At 36.1% G+C, this 16,421-nt stretch overlaps 1 protein-coding gene across 1 annotated transcript; it reads left to right on the top strand.

Annotated features, from left to right (window-relative positions):
• Window positions 1-890: 890 nt before the first annotated feature.
• LOC129922272 (protein scabrous-like) lies at window positions 891-14,260 on the top strand. Its single transcript, XM_056007503.1, has 6 exons — window positions 891-1,017; window positions 2,771-3,232; window positions 4,442-4,521; window positions 8,050-8,107; window positions 9,721-10,392; window positions 11,672-14,260. Exons 1-6 carry the CDS (start codon window positions 957-959, stop codon window positions 12,301-12,303), a joined length of 1,965 nt encoding a protein of 654 aa, XP_055863478.1. The 5' UTR covers window positions 891-956; the 3' UTR covers window positions 12,304-14,260.
• Window positions 14,261-16,421: the final 2,161 nt, after the last annotated feature.

The following is a 16,421-nucleotide window of genomic DNA, read 5'->3' as shown; positions in this document are numbered from 1 at the left end:
TCGTATTTTCTATTCACGTCTATGGCTAAATAGTTGGGTTTAGTCCCCAAAGATAGTTGCACACTTTTTTATTCCCCCACACCCATTCTCAGATTAAGTTGAAACCTTAAACAATTATTTATTGTATCTATCAAAACATAAATCAATTTAAAATGAAACAAACATTCAGATAATTCTTAGTTATTTTGTTTGATATCAAATACAGAACAGAACCTCTACATCAGCGGTTCCCAACCTTTTAAGCTCGGTGACCCCTTTTACAATCCCCCATTCTGCAGCGACCCTCCCCCCCCCCCACACACACAGCAATAGAAGAATAGACAATAGCAATCCATATTTTCGATGGTCTTAGCTGACCCCTGGCAAATCGTCAATAGACCCCCAAGGCGGTCGCGATCCACAGGTTGAGAACCCCTGCTCTGCATCGTTGAGATATATAGTTATAATTGCTGAGTTCTTCTCCCTAAATAATTTTATTTTTCTACAGTTTTTGTTTTATTTGATTGTTTACTAAAATGCTAAAGAAAATAAAGTAAAGGCTATGATACCATGATCAAGAAAGCGAATCGCAGACTGCAAAATATGGTTTGCAAATCTGCAGGTCACATCAAAATCTCAGTAGACTCATATCTGTACGGACAATCTTTTTACTTCCTTTTATGTTGGCAAGCATTATATGCCAAACATTTCTATTTCACACATCAGCTCTATGAATATAAAATACTGAGATATGGATGTATGGTTAAAAAGTAAACATTATTTTATAATATTTACATGTTTATTCTTGTGACTATTAATGCCCAACGGAAGAAAACACTGAGGGTGCACGCAGAAAACGGATCAAAAGCATCTCTCTCTTTGCTTTAAGTGGCCCCTTGAAAACAGTAGGATACTCTTCTGTGGATCAAGTCCTTATATAAAGTCATTGTTTCACCATACTCTAGTGTAGAAACAAAATGGCGAGATTATTTCTACTCTTGGTTCTCTGTGTGTTTGTAGTCTCATTGGCAGGTTCAGGTAAAATATATTAAACTGAGTCTAAATCATTTTATTCAAGTAAATGTTTGTATTTTTACCTAATACCTCGTGCGTTAAATGCATTTAAGGACTTTAATATTTTAGAAAGATTTGACTATGTTAGAAAGATTTGACTATGTTAGAAAGATTTGACTATGTTAGAAAGATTTGATTATGTTAGAAATATTTAACTATGTTAGTAAGATTTGACTATGATAAGAAAGATTTGACTGTGTTAGAAAGATTTTACTTTGTTAGAAAGTATTGATTATGTTAGAATGATTTGACTATGATATGAAAGATTTGACTATATTAGATTGTTTATGTCATTAACTTTGACTCATTAGCTGTACTTAAATATATTCTCTACACTCCAACTTTATATTTTTAACTATTAACTCCATCCTTTCATCAGATATGTATAGGTATTTGACTTTGTGTTGGTATACGCAAAGACCATTTCACACAAATAATAAAGCCCCGCTGTAGTGAGCCGATGAAAGCAGTGTACTGGTACTAGGCTGTCAGTCTCCTTTGATTTGACAACTATCACGTGTTGGAAAGGTCGCAAGCTTATGGCCATATTTCTTAGCGAGTTCAAGGGATGAAGGTTTAACAGAAGTGCTTCTTTCATCTCAAAAGCATTGTTAAGATCAACTCAGGTGCTTTTGGGCCTCACCTCTCATAAAGGAAATTATTTGGCTGCATATTGGAAAAGTCAAACGAATGGGAAGTTATTTAAAGCCCCCCCCTCACCCCCCAAAAAAAAAGCCTTACAAGTGTTGAACTGTGGTTTGTGGTCAGGCAACTGTTGTTCGGCAGCCAGATATGCGGTGGTTCATTGGCGTACTCTTCTTCTTCTTGTAGCCAGCTGTTTGCTGCTGAGCTGTGAGCTCTTTTGCAGACTGTGCCAAGGAAAAAAAAAGTGTGCTGTTTTCTTCAGTTGTTCAGCACTGCCGTACATGGTGTTGGTTATGTTGGGATGGAGTGGTAGTAGGGTCTGCCTAAGATGGACTAGGAAGGGGCATTCAAAAAGGAATGTGCATACTCAGGCAAAGCGTTATTTCATGTGTTTGGAGGTCAAATATCAAATCTGCTATTCACTGCACTTTATTAACGAAGCCTGCCGATTGGTAAAATACAATATCTATATGTGAATTTTTATTTTGGTGTGGAAGTTGGGTTGAACCGAGACCATTCATTAAAGAAGGCCTCAATTCTGACCTGCAACGTCGCAACACGTGGGCAGCTCGTTACACGTCTTACAGACCTGTGTCGTGTCTACTAGAGGATGTGCCTCGGGATTATAACACCTGCCGATTTCTAAGGTTTTATGATTTAAATTTGTGTCTCAAACTTGTATGTGTGACTTCCCCCAAAGCTTTTGTTCGAAAATTTTCTGATTGGTGGAGTCACTAATTAAAATTTGAGAAATATATTTAAATAACAATAGCTTAGAAATCGGCAGGTATTATAATATCGAGGCACATCAAATTGTTTAAGGTTCATGTTTCGTGCAGTTCATAAAAATGACAACACAATCCAAAATTGTGTAGTAAAATTTTGTTTCTTCTATAAATTAGGTTCCCTTTAAAAGTTAAAGATTGTTAAAGCCTGAGGTTTAGCCATGAGACACACCAGCTGATTTTCGGTTATAGAAACAGGTGACATTATCATCATTCTGGTAATCAAATACTCTATAGACATATTTTTATTCCTCTTCTTCTTCTTATTTTTCTTCTTTTTTTTCTAGAGCTTGTCATCGATGTCCAACCAAACGTCATAACGACAGAGATAACACCCCAACTTGTGATCAACTGTTCTATAACCAATAACGAAGTCCAACAACTAGACCTGATCAAATCTCTAACTCTTTCTCGTTATAATGAAACTATCAGAGAATTTGATGAACTCTTAGCTTTGGATTCCTTGACACAAAATCTAAAACAATTTGTTAGATTTAAATATTCACAAATCAGTTTTGGTAATCGGTATATAACCTTAATCCTACATAATCCAACTCAGTTTGATGCCAGAATATACAAATGTAATGCCACTGGAGACAATTCAGAAGGCGCCAATATTTCTTTGTTTGCAAAGAAGGCAGTAGAATATGAAACAAACTCGACCGCTTTAATTGAAGAGATTCGACGCATCAAGAAAGACGAAAACTTTTGCTCTTTCAAGAAAGATGATCTGTCAGACAGCAAGCAAAGTAAGTTAGAAATATGGGTAGCAGTTTATTTATACATTTGATCTAGGAGAGGGTAAGTAACTTTACAAGATCTACTTTGGCAACACAATTACTTTTTATACTATTTTCTTTAAATATTTATTTCCTTCTCTTCATTAGTATTGGCTATTAGTAGAAAGACTAAAGCTAGGTTCTTCTAGTAGCTATTTAGAATACTACTTTGTAGAAAAATATATAACCCGAATATATCAAAATTAAAATGTATCTGTTAAACTCTAATATGAGTGGATTACTTTTTTCATAAAGATAATTTAAGAAAAAATGACCCTTGTGATGAGTCAGAATCACAGCAAGCATTGAAATAGATTGTCCTTAAGACCAATTCTATTATTGAAGAAAACCTTTTCAATCCTTAGCCCAAAACATGTTTTATAATGCCTATTGACGTATACACAAGTAACATTCAACAGGTTTGGCTTTATCTTTTAATTGGCAAGCATAGATTTTAAGCCTGACAGAAGGTTAAAAATGTCATAAATTGGCGACTAATCAAAAGAATATTTGTTACATAGTGTTTTACAATGTGGCTAAGCTGTTAAGAGCTCGGTTTCCAAACCTGGAGCCCTAGGTTCGAATCTCGATGAAGGCTAGGATTTTGAATTTCGGAATATTTAGGGCGTCCCTGAGTCCACCCAACTGTAAAGGGTACCTGACTTTAGTTGGGGAAAAGTTAAGTCGGTTGGTCGTTGTGCTGACCACATGACACCCTGATCGTTAACCGTTAGTCATAGTAACAGATGACATCAGCCCCATGGATCGCAAGGTCTGAAAGGGAAAATTTAATTTACTTTTTAGTCTTTAGCTAGCAGCTAATATAACGAACCCTAAAATGTCATACTTAAAAAATGTCTTTGTAGATGCCAAGTTAAACAAATGTCACTATTCAGTTTTTTTTATGTCATTGTCGACTTTAATCGATGCATGCTGAAGTAGATTTCTTAACGTGTCGAGTGAACCAAATTTAAGATTATACACACCCACACCCAAGCTAAAATTTGGCACAGTTATTTCTTTTACCTGACAACAGAATAATAAAAAAAATCAATTAGTTGATTAACTATAAAAGTGTTTAGACAGAGAAAAGTACTCTCATCGACAAGACAATGGAAAAATGTAAATCATCAAACTCCAAGACATTGAAATAATTTTTTTTTAAATTGTTTTTTTCAGGATCGAGAGTTTATTTTTCTGGAAGTTCTGATATTATTAAAGAACGGATTGAACCTTTGACATTAAAATGTACATTTCAGGTAAAATAACAGTTTTTTTTTTAAATTACCTTTCTATTACAAACGATAATGAAAATATTATATGCGTCACTTAGCAGTAGTTAATTCTTTGCAGTACAGAATATAAAGTCGTGTATCGCCTATTTACCTCAACACCCCCCCACACACCCCCATTTCATCCCCGCACAAATTCCTACCTACAATTTCTGGTCATTGTTCGCCTTCTCAATTGAACCTCGAAAAGTTCTACATTAGTTTATAGCATTTTTTGTTTTTCATTTTGAACATCCTAACCAACTCCTACATTGATATTTGACCCGTGAATTCCAGTATCCCTTACACCTGTACCAACAATTGTACAGTAATACATACCTTCTTTTCGGTTTTGCAGACATCGTAAATTTGGAAACGCAAAATTCACACAGCTATAACCTATTTTATAATCAAAATCTTGTTGTTCTTATATAGTGTCTACAATGGCGAGATACACGCAAACGTCATAGGGGAAAAAACGTAAATTGTGCTATTAAACATTATTATATTTGCATTATATGTATATATGCTCATTTTATGTGACTATAACCAATTCTCTGAAGGTTTGAACATGCGCCCTTGAATCCAAGCTCTAGTGCTTTGCTACGTTGAACTGGTTAATATTCTATTTGTAGTAGGCACGAATGGTTTTAAGGATTTATCTATGTCCAACGAACGATGACGTCATCATTTTAGAGTCCCTCGTTCTGAATGTAGAAATAAATAGTGCTATTCTCGGGAGAAATATAACAAATTCAAGCTTGGATTATAATTGATTAACTTATTCTCTAACATTCTCAATGTCATATATCACAAACATTGTTTTTTTTTTAGTCCTCCTAAAAGGGAAATAGCCGCTCAGTCTTTAATGGTATAAGTTGTGTGTGGTTTGTCTCAGAGTTATCTGTTCTTTCGTTATAAAAGATTTCGTAAGCTAGACACGATATTGAATATCCGAGTTTGTTATATTTTGTAGCTTGCCAAGCTTAGGTAAAATAGTTTTAGTATATTGTTGTAAATCTAAGGCAGACAACTCAAACGAAGTTCTGCAGTAAATAAATAAGTGTGTTTATTTACCAGGACAAACACATAACAGCTTTCTGTATTCAAAGAGTCTCGTTGCTAATTCTACCAGTCCTTTCACCAGCAACCTGAATACGGACCAACAACAGCCTTTCCCGCTTCGCTCCAGGTCCCTTCTACAGCCTTCAGGCAGCACAAAAGCTGGCTTCTTAGTCTCCAACAACTCAGACTTCAGTATCACTTGATACACTGTTCTTTCCTCTATCCCAGCGCCTTCCTGTTCTGGTTCAATAGTGCGCTCATACGCACCACAAGCACTGGGGCAGGGTTAGGGTTACAACAATATTATTATTTTTATTATCATTGAATTGCAAAACCGTCTTTTTATAAAATAACAACATTGAAAAGAATATTTACTATTAATAGTAAGAAAGGTAGGCTATATGAAGTAAGGGATGTAATTATCTTGTTTTCCCCAAAAAAATTGTTATAAAAAATATATATATATATGGCTCCTTTTGTCTCGAAAGGCAATGGATGCGCCCAAATGAGTCACTGGTTTTGGCTTAATCTTGAGACGGGGCAGAATCTGGTGTGGCTAATCAAGCCAATTCTAGAACGGCAGACTTTGCCACAATTCGTACATGTGTATGCCTCTGATTTAGGGCTAGCAGACAGGGCAGCTTTCTTTTTATCTCTCTTGATTAAAGCCGCTTCAATTCTTTTGTTCTCAGCACGGGTTGTCCCAGCACGCACAGTCTGTCTCCATGCACTCCGGTCTTTGGCTATGTTTTCCCACATACTTTCGCTGATGCCTGAGGCTCTCATGTCTCGCTTGCAGACATCTCTATATGTTAGTCTTGGGCGGCCCTTGGGTCTGACTCCTTCCACAAGCTCAGCATATAAGATATCTTTCGGGATTCTGCCATCTGGCATGCGGGTGACATGTCCGAGCCAGCGTAATCTTCTTTGTGTCAGGAGAGCATACATGCTGTTCATATTGGCCAATCTTAAAACTTCCTGATTGGAGACATGGTCTCTCCAAGAGATGCCCATTATGCGTCTCAGGCAGCGCAAGTGGAAACTATTCAATCTGTGCTCTTGGTACATGTATGTTGACCAGCTCTCACTGCAATAAAGGAGAGTGCTCACAACACAGGCGTTGTAGACTAGGATTTTGGTCGCTGTGGTCAATTCACCATTTTCCCAGACGCGCTTAGAGAGTTTTGCCAATGCTGTGGTAGCTTTTCCTATCCTTTTTGTCAGCTCGATGTCTAAGTCTAGGTTACTGACAATTGTTGAACCCAAGTAGGTAAATTCCTGCACCACTGAAAGGGTGTGGTTCCCAATTTGTATTATAGGTATTTCTGCGACGTCTTGTGCCAGGATTTCGGTCTTGGAGAGACTTATAGTAAGGCTAAACTCTTGACAAGCAGCTGCTAAGGCGTTCACTAGCTTCTGTAGACCTCCTTGTGAGTGAGATACGAGTGCCGTGTCATCGGCAAACAGCAGCTCCCTTATCAAGATACGACGCCTTTTCGTTTTGGCTTTAAGACGTGCCAGGTTAAAGAGCCTTCCATCGGATCTGCTATGGATGTATATTCCGTCTTCCAGGGATTTAAAAGCACTGGATAGTACGACTGAGAAGAAGATGCCAAATAGTGTAGGGGCCAGTACACATCCTTGTTTGACACCGCTCTTAATGGAGAATGGCCTGGAGGAAGAACTTTCAAACTGAACGGTGCCCTGCATATTTTCGTGAAAAGCTGACACTAGTTTTCTTAACTTATTTGGGCAGCCGATTCTCTCTAGCACAGCAAACAGACCGCTTCTGCTAACAAGGTCAAAGGCCTTGGTCAAATCAATAAATGCTATGAAGAGGGGCTGCTTTTGTTCTCTGCTCTTCTCCTGTAGCTGCCGAAGAGAGAAAATCATATCTGTTGTAGATCTACCTGCCCTAAAGCCACACTGCGACTCTGGATAAACACGATCTGCCAGGATCTGTAATCGCTTTAGTAATACTCTAGCAAAAGCCTTTCCGACTATGCTAAGCAGTGAGATGCCTCTGTAATTGTTACAATCAGAGCGGTCGCCTTTATTTTTATAAATTGTAACAATGTTGGAGTCTTTCAATTCCTGGGGGACCATTCCTTGTTCCCAGCATAAGCTTAGCAGTTCATGGAGTGGTTTGATTAGGGCATGTTTTCCAGCCTGAATTACTTCAGCAGGAATGCCATCTCCTCCGGGTGTTTTCCCATGTGCAAGCATGTCAATGGCAATGCTCAGCTCCTTTACTGAGGGCGTTTCGTCTAATTCCGTCAAAACTGGAAGTGATGGGAAGTTGGAAACAGCAAATGCTGTTATAAAAAATATATATATATATATTATTTAATTATATAATTCCCTTTGCAGAAGTTACATAAGTGACCGATAACATTTATATTTAGACAAATTATTAAACTACGGGGTTTGAATATATATATTATTTTACAGGTTTTAAAAACAGATCAAAATGAAACTTCCAGACTTCAGTCTTTGTATATACTTCATGGTAATGCTTCATTTTGAAATGGTACTATCTCTACACACATGCATATATCTTCTCTCAAAGCTCACTCTCACGGAGAATACACAAACAAGAGTTGTCGCTACTAACATATATACAACCTATTTTTTAACCTATATTTTACTGTCTGTCTGTCTGTCTGTCTGTCTGTCTATCTATCTATCTATCTATCTATCTATCAATCTATCTATCTATCTATCTATCTATCTATCTATCTATCTATCTATCTATCTATCTATCTATCTATCTAATCTATCTGTCTGTCTGTCTGTCTATCCATCTATCCATCCATACATCCATCTATCTATCTATCTATCTATCTATCTATCTATCTATCTATCTATCTATCTCTATATATATGTATATATAATTCTCTTCATGGCTCAAGAGTTTGGACACAAATGAGTAAAGGAAAGATCACTCTTTTATTTCTACGAGTCGGACTATAGTTACCATATGAAAAAAAAAAGAGCACTAATATTTGGCCACATGGGAGAAAACTCTAGTTAGACCGTTTTTGTTTTAAAAGTATAATAAAATTCATTTAAATTTAGCTTGATGTAAACAAAGTTTACCTTTATTAGTGTAGGTCCTATGAAAGTGCAGGGCCCACTGCGGTCGCATAGGTTGCAGTGGCCCAAGGCCGCCCTTCAAAAAAGAGGCGTATGCTACGCCGTGAGTCGACTAGTTCTAATAGTTTGAAATGATCTGATCTACACCAAGGAGACATAAAACAATCTCTCATATGGGCGCAAAGGCGGTTTTTTGATACATTTAAAAAATTAGATGACAAGAATAGTTTCGCATGAAATGGCCAGTGTTCTACCGGAAATATTTTACTCTACAGACGCTATGAAAATAAATTTCTGAAACTTGAATTAGAGAAAAAATGTTTTTTTTTTTCTTTCATTATTCGATTAGTATTTGACCTTCTATTTTGTTTTACTAGATTAATTCTTGTGCTCTAAACAAAAAGAGAATGCGTTTCTGATGTTCGGAATGTTTGAACAATTCTCCAATATCGTCCAGCTCCTCTCCTCCCCCTCCACATATTTTTCGATGAGAAAAACTTTGTTATCTTTTCAGGGAAAATGAAATTCTGAATTTTTGAACGCAGGAAAATCCTCGGAAGAATCATAATGTCACTCCATTTTTAAAGAAATTTTTCCGGTGAAAAAAAAAAGACTTTAAAAAATATCTAGGAAACAATATTTCTAAGAAAAAAGACAATTTGAATTGGAATTAATGAAATCTTATTAAGTAAATTGGATTTCCAGGCATATTGCAAGTATATATGGAAACAAAATTTGCCCTACAATTATATTACTCTAAGTTTCTTTTCAATTTAAATAAATTCTAAATTCCCCCCCCCCCCCCCTTCCCGACTCATCTGGATGTGCAAGACTCCATATATGTCAAAAAGGGCAACTTATATTTGTTATGAAATGGCCGCCATGGGTAAAAGTTTGGCCAACTTTAAATTAAAACATAATGAGTAAAATATAGATGTCAATGAATTTACATAAAAAATGAGCGATACATTGTCTATGTTGTTTTCTTTATATTCTTTATAATAAAAATATTTTTTTTTTGGACAGAGTCCAAAGGTGTTATTGCATATGTAAACAAAGATCAACCCGTTGTTACAAGTCTCCAAGGAAGTAATATACAAAATGTTGAAGGAGAAATCTATGACAACGCAATTAAAGATTCCTATCTTCAAGTCACATGGAGTAATCTGAAACACTCTGAGTCAGGAAAATATTTTTGCGAAGCCCATAATCAATATTCAGATGGAAGAATTGACAAGTCAAGTAACATGTTAACCATGACAGTTGAAAGACCAACGTTTGATGACTTGGTGGAAGCAATTCACAAATTGTTTATACAGGTCGATGGAGCCAAAGAAAGCCTAAAAGCTATTAATCAAAATATAAAGAACATCAACAAAGACTTGGATTTTAAAGAACAAAATATCACAAGCATAAAAGAAGAGGTGATTAGAAATCAAAATAATATACAGATCCTTAGTGATGACTCGAACATTAAGGAACAAAATTTGACAAGCATTAAAGAAGACTTAAGCACTAAACAACAAACTTTTTTAAGCATCAAAGAAGATGTGATTATTAACCAACAAAATATAGACAAAATTAAACAAGACTTAAACACTTATCGACATAATATGAGCAACATTCAAGAGCATCTGGAAGTAATCTTAGCCAATCTTTCAACTGCCTCGATAAAAGTGAAAAATCAGATCGATGAAGGTATGCATATTTACGTATTTTTGAGGTTTACACACTGTTAGGCGCTTCCGTGGTGTCAAATCAGATAACCAAATGGAGGTAAAAATCAATGAAATCCAATACCACCGGCGAAAGACCGAGCAATCGATATAAGACACAAAGATAAAGGCACATTCTTTGTCCCATACGCTAGGACAAATTTGTACAAATACTCTTTCTTCCCTAGTGCTATTAGAGCATGGAATGGGGTTGCCTAAGCTAGCCAGGAAAACCAGTGACTTGGCAGAATTTAAGTCATTGGTTAATATGCATGACTAAATGCATGACGCGTAGGACGTAATCATCTTCTTTTTTGAAGTAACGTCTCTATTATATAAGATAAGATAAGATAAGTTATTCGACGTTGATACAGAACAAGAAGTTTAATAACAATGAAGGGAACCATCAAATGTTGACTAACTTTTTACGTTCCTATCTCTAAGTCGTCCTAAAATAGTCTCTTTACATCGGCTGATATTTCGCTAAGTCAAACAAAAACCTTGTCTTCTCTCTACTAGTCTTGTCATTGTCTTTACGTCAAAGCTTCCACTGTTTCCGAAAAATATAATTAATATCTAATTGTGCCACATTAATATATAATATAAGACACCGATAGCAAAGACAAACAGACACAAACACTCTTTTGTTCCCCTGGCAATCAAATCATTAAATAAGAACAATCTGGTATAAACTGTGTCACATGTAAATTATGAGTGAGTCTGGTGTGAATGTACACTTTGGTTTCTTGTAGTTATAATGTTTTTTGTTTGGTGTAATGCACAAATTGTAAGACAAATTTCCATACGGATAATAAAGATTATTATTATTATTATTATATATATATATATATATATATATATATATATATATATATATATATATATATATATATATATCATGGGCGTAGCCAGGGGTAATTCTTGTAGGTTCTAAATTTTGTGACTGATTTTTTGATTTGATGACATATTGGTGTTACGTAGTTGTGTTTGCCCTGGTAGTGGCGAAATATGTAGGTCACAGCTGGGGCTGCATATCCACGGGAATCACTGCATTCCTCATTAATCTTTAGATTTGACGACAAGCCTTATTATTATTGTTGTTGTTGTTGTTTTTATTATTTTTATTATTTTTTATTTTTATTATATATGTGTAGCTATCTTTCTGTCAGACTTAAAATTTATAAAAAGAAGATCTAAAAATGTCAATGTTTTTAAAGACGTTTAAATCCCACCCCCTCTCCAAATTTATTTTGTCTCTTTAGGAAGCACAATGAGCTATCCACCCCGTAAATCTTGTCGTGACGTCAACAGTACAGACGAGCGTGTGGTGGTAACATTAACTTCCGGGTTAAAGGTCATGTGTGACACCAAGACAGACGGCGGTGGATGGATCATCTTTCAGAGAAGAATCAACGGAAAAGTAGATTTCTATAGAGGCTGGAAGGAGTATCGTGACGGCTTTGGAGATTACGCAATTGGCGAATTTTATTTGGGGAACGAATATATTTCTAAATTAACATCCACAAGAAATTTCGATCTGAGAATTGATTTTAAGTTTAACCACAAGATCTATTTTGTGGAATTCTCGGATTTTAGGATATTGAATGAAACAAACAACTACCAATTAAAGATAGGAAAATATAAAGGAAATGCTAGTGACGAATTCTCGTACCACAATAATATGAAATTTAGTACCTTTGATAGAGACAACGACGTCGATACAAGAAACTGTGCACTACAATACACAGGTGCATGGTGGTACAAAGATTGCCATTTTTCAAACCTTAACGGTCAATGGGGAAGTAAGGAATATAGCAAGGGCGCTAACTGGGAAAGCATAACTGGATATGGAGCTAGTGTCTCCTTTGTAGAGATGAAAATAAGAGAAAGATAGTCAAATATCTCTTAAGAATCATATAATCAATGCTTCATATAACGGCGGAGTAGATCAATGACTCATACTTGGTCAAGGTTCATTAGTATATAGAACAAACAAATGCATTTAATTTTATTTTCGTTTAAGTTTATCTCTAATATAGAAGTTAGGTTTATACACCCATCCTTTGAATAGCAAGTAAATATGTATCCTATGTATAGTAAAACTTTTTTAGATCATTTATAGCAAGTTTACATTATATCACGTATAGCAAGTTTACATTATATCATGTATAGCAAGTTTACATTACATCACGTATAGCAAGTTTACATTATATCACGTATAGCAAGTTTACATTATATCATTTATAGCAAGTTTACATTATATCACGTATAGCAAGTTTACATTATATCATGTATAGCAAGTTTACATTATATCACGTATAGCAAGTTTACATTATATCATGTATGTCAGGGTTATGTTAAGGCCTTAGCTCGTTTGCCCGGGCACCTGACATTCAACCAGGCACCTTCGTGCTTGCAATAAATAAGTGACTCACTGTTGACAATGTAAATGTTTAATGATAGGACTTTAAGTTATGATGAACATTATAATATTGTGGATCTATTAATTAATTAATAATTCTACACATTTGCTGTCCCACAACGTACACATTAAAGTTCGAAACCACAACACAACACACTGCTGTCTCTAGTCACCAGCGTAGACTTCCAATCCCAAACTAACTCCCTGTCAAGACAAAGTAAAGACAAACTAAAAAGGTCTAGTATACTATCACTATGGCATCGAAAACAACTGCGAAACGCAGTTATGCCTTAGATACTCACCCTAAACAGGGGAACACAGAAGAATCTCAACAAACGTTACACCAGCATAACAAAAACACTCCATCAGCTTACAAGCAATGCAACAAAAAGAAAGTGCGTTCACAAATTGTGCACTTAATACACATTGGTGCTAGAATGCCATAATCTACGCACCGACAATGTATAGCAGGTTTACATTATATCACGTATAGCAAGTTTACATTATATCATGTACAGCAAGATTATTTTATCTCATGTATATCAATTTCAAGTTTATCTTATGTATGGCAAGTTTAGTTTATCTCGTTTAAAGCTAGTTTACCTTAACTCATGTATACACGTGTATAGTTTGTATCATGTATAGCAAGTTTAGTTTAATCGCTCCACAATATGCAATGATTTTGAAGTAGTAACATAGTAATATTTATGAATGAAATCTATTTTAATATATACAGATATATCTGTTTTAAATTCCATTGGAAATTAACTTTTGGTCGTGTCAACATTGTGATATTATGGCAATCATCGCTATGAAGACCTTAGTATCATTTTTTTTTAATTTTATCCACTAAAAAGCATTTATATTTCTTCACAAAATTCAATATATATATACATATTACAAGCAAGAAATTAACCAGAATTGTTGATTTTAATTTAAACTATGATATATTTAAGGAGAAAATGAAACCCTACTAAAAACGTGATTCATAGACTGATATAGCTGATACTCATGCAACACTACGGTGGAAATAACTCATAATTGTTTCTATTGCCCGGAACAATTTTAAAAATTATGAATACAAAGGCAGCGCACAACAAAATTTTCAAGCCTACAAATAATTTAAGACCCTTTATGTCTCATTACTCCTTCAATCAAACATCATACACCCCCCCCACCTTTTTTATTACGGAGTATGCACAAACACATCTTACAGGGCCGGAATTAGTATGTGGAGCCCCGGGGAAGACTTTTTTGGAGGTTCCACAAACAATTTTTCGAAAGCTTTATTAAAAACTTACTTTTTAACACATATTAATAATCATACTGATATATTACAATTACAGCAAGTCGTATTTTAGAAGAAAGACATAGACTAATTGTAAATTTTATCTAATTTTAAAACATTAAAAAACCGTTACAATAGTTATTTATGTAATTTTCGTTGAAAAAAGAAATGTGTGTTTGGTATGTTTTTGAGTTTGTGGAGAGTAGGACCATGGGTGAACCACTGCCCTAGATACGAAACTGCATTGATATATTATAAGCATGCTATAAGTGGACACCTCTTAGCCATAACAGAGTTGGTATCCGTAAAATGGCTTCTTATGTTTCTAAAGACAACATATTTGTACCATGCCTCATGCTCCTTGATGGATCACTAGTTTTAGTTTCCTCTTGAGTCCGATCAGAATCTGATGTGACTAAGCAAACCGATTCTAGAATAGCAAACTTTACCACAGTTCGTGCTTGTGTGTGCTGCTGTTTTAAGACTAATAGGGCATCTTTCTTTCTCATTCTGTTGGCTATGATTGGTTCATTCATTTGGCTCGTGGAGATGTATGTACCAGCACGCACAGTCTGTCTCCATGTGGATACATATACATATATTTTATATTATATATATATTACGTCTGTTTTGCGTGATTCCCTACCACATGCTTTCTTTGATGCCTGTAGTCCTCAGAAGTCGCTTTCAGACATCTATTTGGGTTAGCTTTGATAATATCTTGGGTCTGACTCCCTCAGCAAGGTCAGCATTGAAGATCTCCTAAAAAATTCTTTGATCCACAAGCAGCCAGAAGAGTTGAAATTATTAGCGAAAGTTGTCTGTTCGACGTCATTGGCTTTTAAAATAAGCTAAGGAAACTAGTGTCAAACATTTCATGAAAACATCCAGGACACTAAAGTTTGACAACTCTGTCTCTAGGCCAGTCAAGTGCAGGATAAAATAAGGATGTGCTCTGGCCCCCAATACTAATCAACATCTTTTTTTGTAATCGCCTGCGCCTTTAAATACCTGTAGCATAATGGTTATATTCCCAGTAGATTCGATGGAAGCCTTTTTAACCCGGCTCAACTTACTGTGACACTCACCTCTCATTTGCAAGAAGAATTACAAGTCAGGTAAATGCTTTGGCAGCTACATATCAAGAGCTTAATCTTACAATAACATTCATCTAGACTATGATTCTGGCGTAAGACGTCAAAGAGCTACCTGTAGTAAGTATCGGAAATTGTAACCATACCATGGTGCAGAAATTTACATACCTGGGATCTGAGATGAACTCCAATTGGTGACAAGGCAGGGGGACCTAGGTCTCCCGTAGTGCCCTGGTAAGGAACTCTGCTTTTTGGCGTAGTGCCTCATAGCTTCCATACAAACTAGGTGTTCCACTGGATACGTCTCCGCGAGCTGCGGACACTCTTGCAAGACGTGCGCCACCGTCTCTTCTGATTCCCCGCAGTGTCGGCAACGGGCATCAAAATTTGGCCGCAACCGGGCGAAGTACGCACCTATGGGGCAGTGTCCCGTACACCACTGCGCTATTGTTGTTTGTTCCGACCTTTTTAGCCTCCACCACGGGTCCTCTCGATTTGGGCGACGCATGTGCTGCCAGACTCCCCTGGCAGTGTTGGAGTCATCCTGGGATCAACTATTGCCAGCAGCCTACGCTTAGACTGAAGTGTAAAAAAAAATAATTGGAAGAGCTTCTGCAGCAAAGGTTGCCACTCGTAAGATTTTAACTATTGTTAGTAAAAGTTCGAACAAGAGAAACTTTTTTAAAAAATGTAATAAAAAAAGACAATACCTCCAATATTATACTTCAAATGTAAAAATAAATCTTGAAAAAATAAAATAACAAAATATTTAAATACAATCGGGTATCGAGCCCGCGACACCGTCAACTAATTTAAAGTAAGATTTGTCTTTTTCCACCAGCGGGCAAGGCAAACTTGTTCGCTTATTTATTGGTATGCTCATTATATGGACATCTAGATCTAATGCTAGACCTAAAGATGTTGTTCAGGTATAAATCCATAGGTAGAGACGAACAACTCCCATCCCCTTTTATTTGTTTATTCCATAGATAGATAGGTCAGGATGGACGTAAGGTCAGCAATGTGACCCTGGGGGGAGGGGGGGAAATCAGTTTGTTTTCTCGGTAGTAAATCTTCAAACCACACCTTTACACGGGCAACCGTCACGCTGGCCAGACGTCTGTCTAGCCGTGCGGGTATATCTCCAGGGGTAGAGATGAACAACTCCCACCCCCTTTTATTTGTTCAGTCCATAATATTGAATTGAT

This window comes from Biomphalaria glabrata, chromosome 13 (genome assembly GCF_947242115.1).
Source record: "Biomphalaria glabrata chromosome 13, xgBioGlab47.1, whole genome shotgun sequence".
NCBI classification, from domain to species: Eukaryota; Metazoa; Mollusca; class Gastropoda; family Planorbidae; genus Biomphalaria; species Biomphalaria glabrata.
This window is presented reverse-complemented; position numbering and strand designations above follow the sequence as displayed.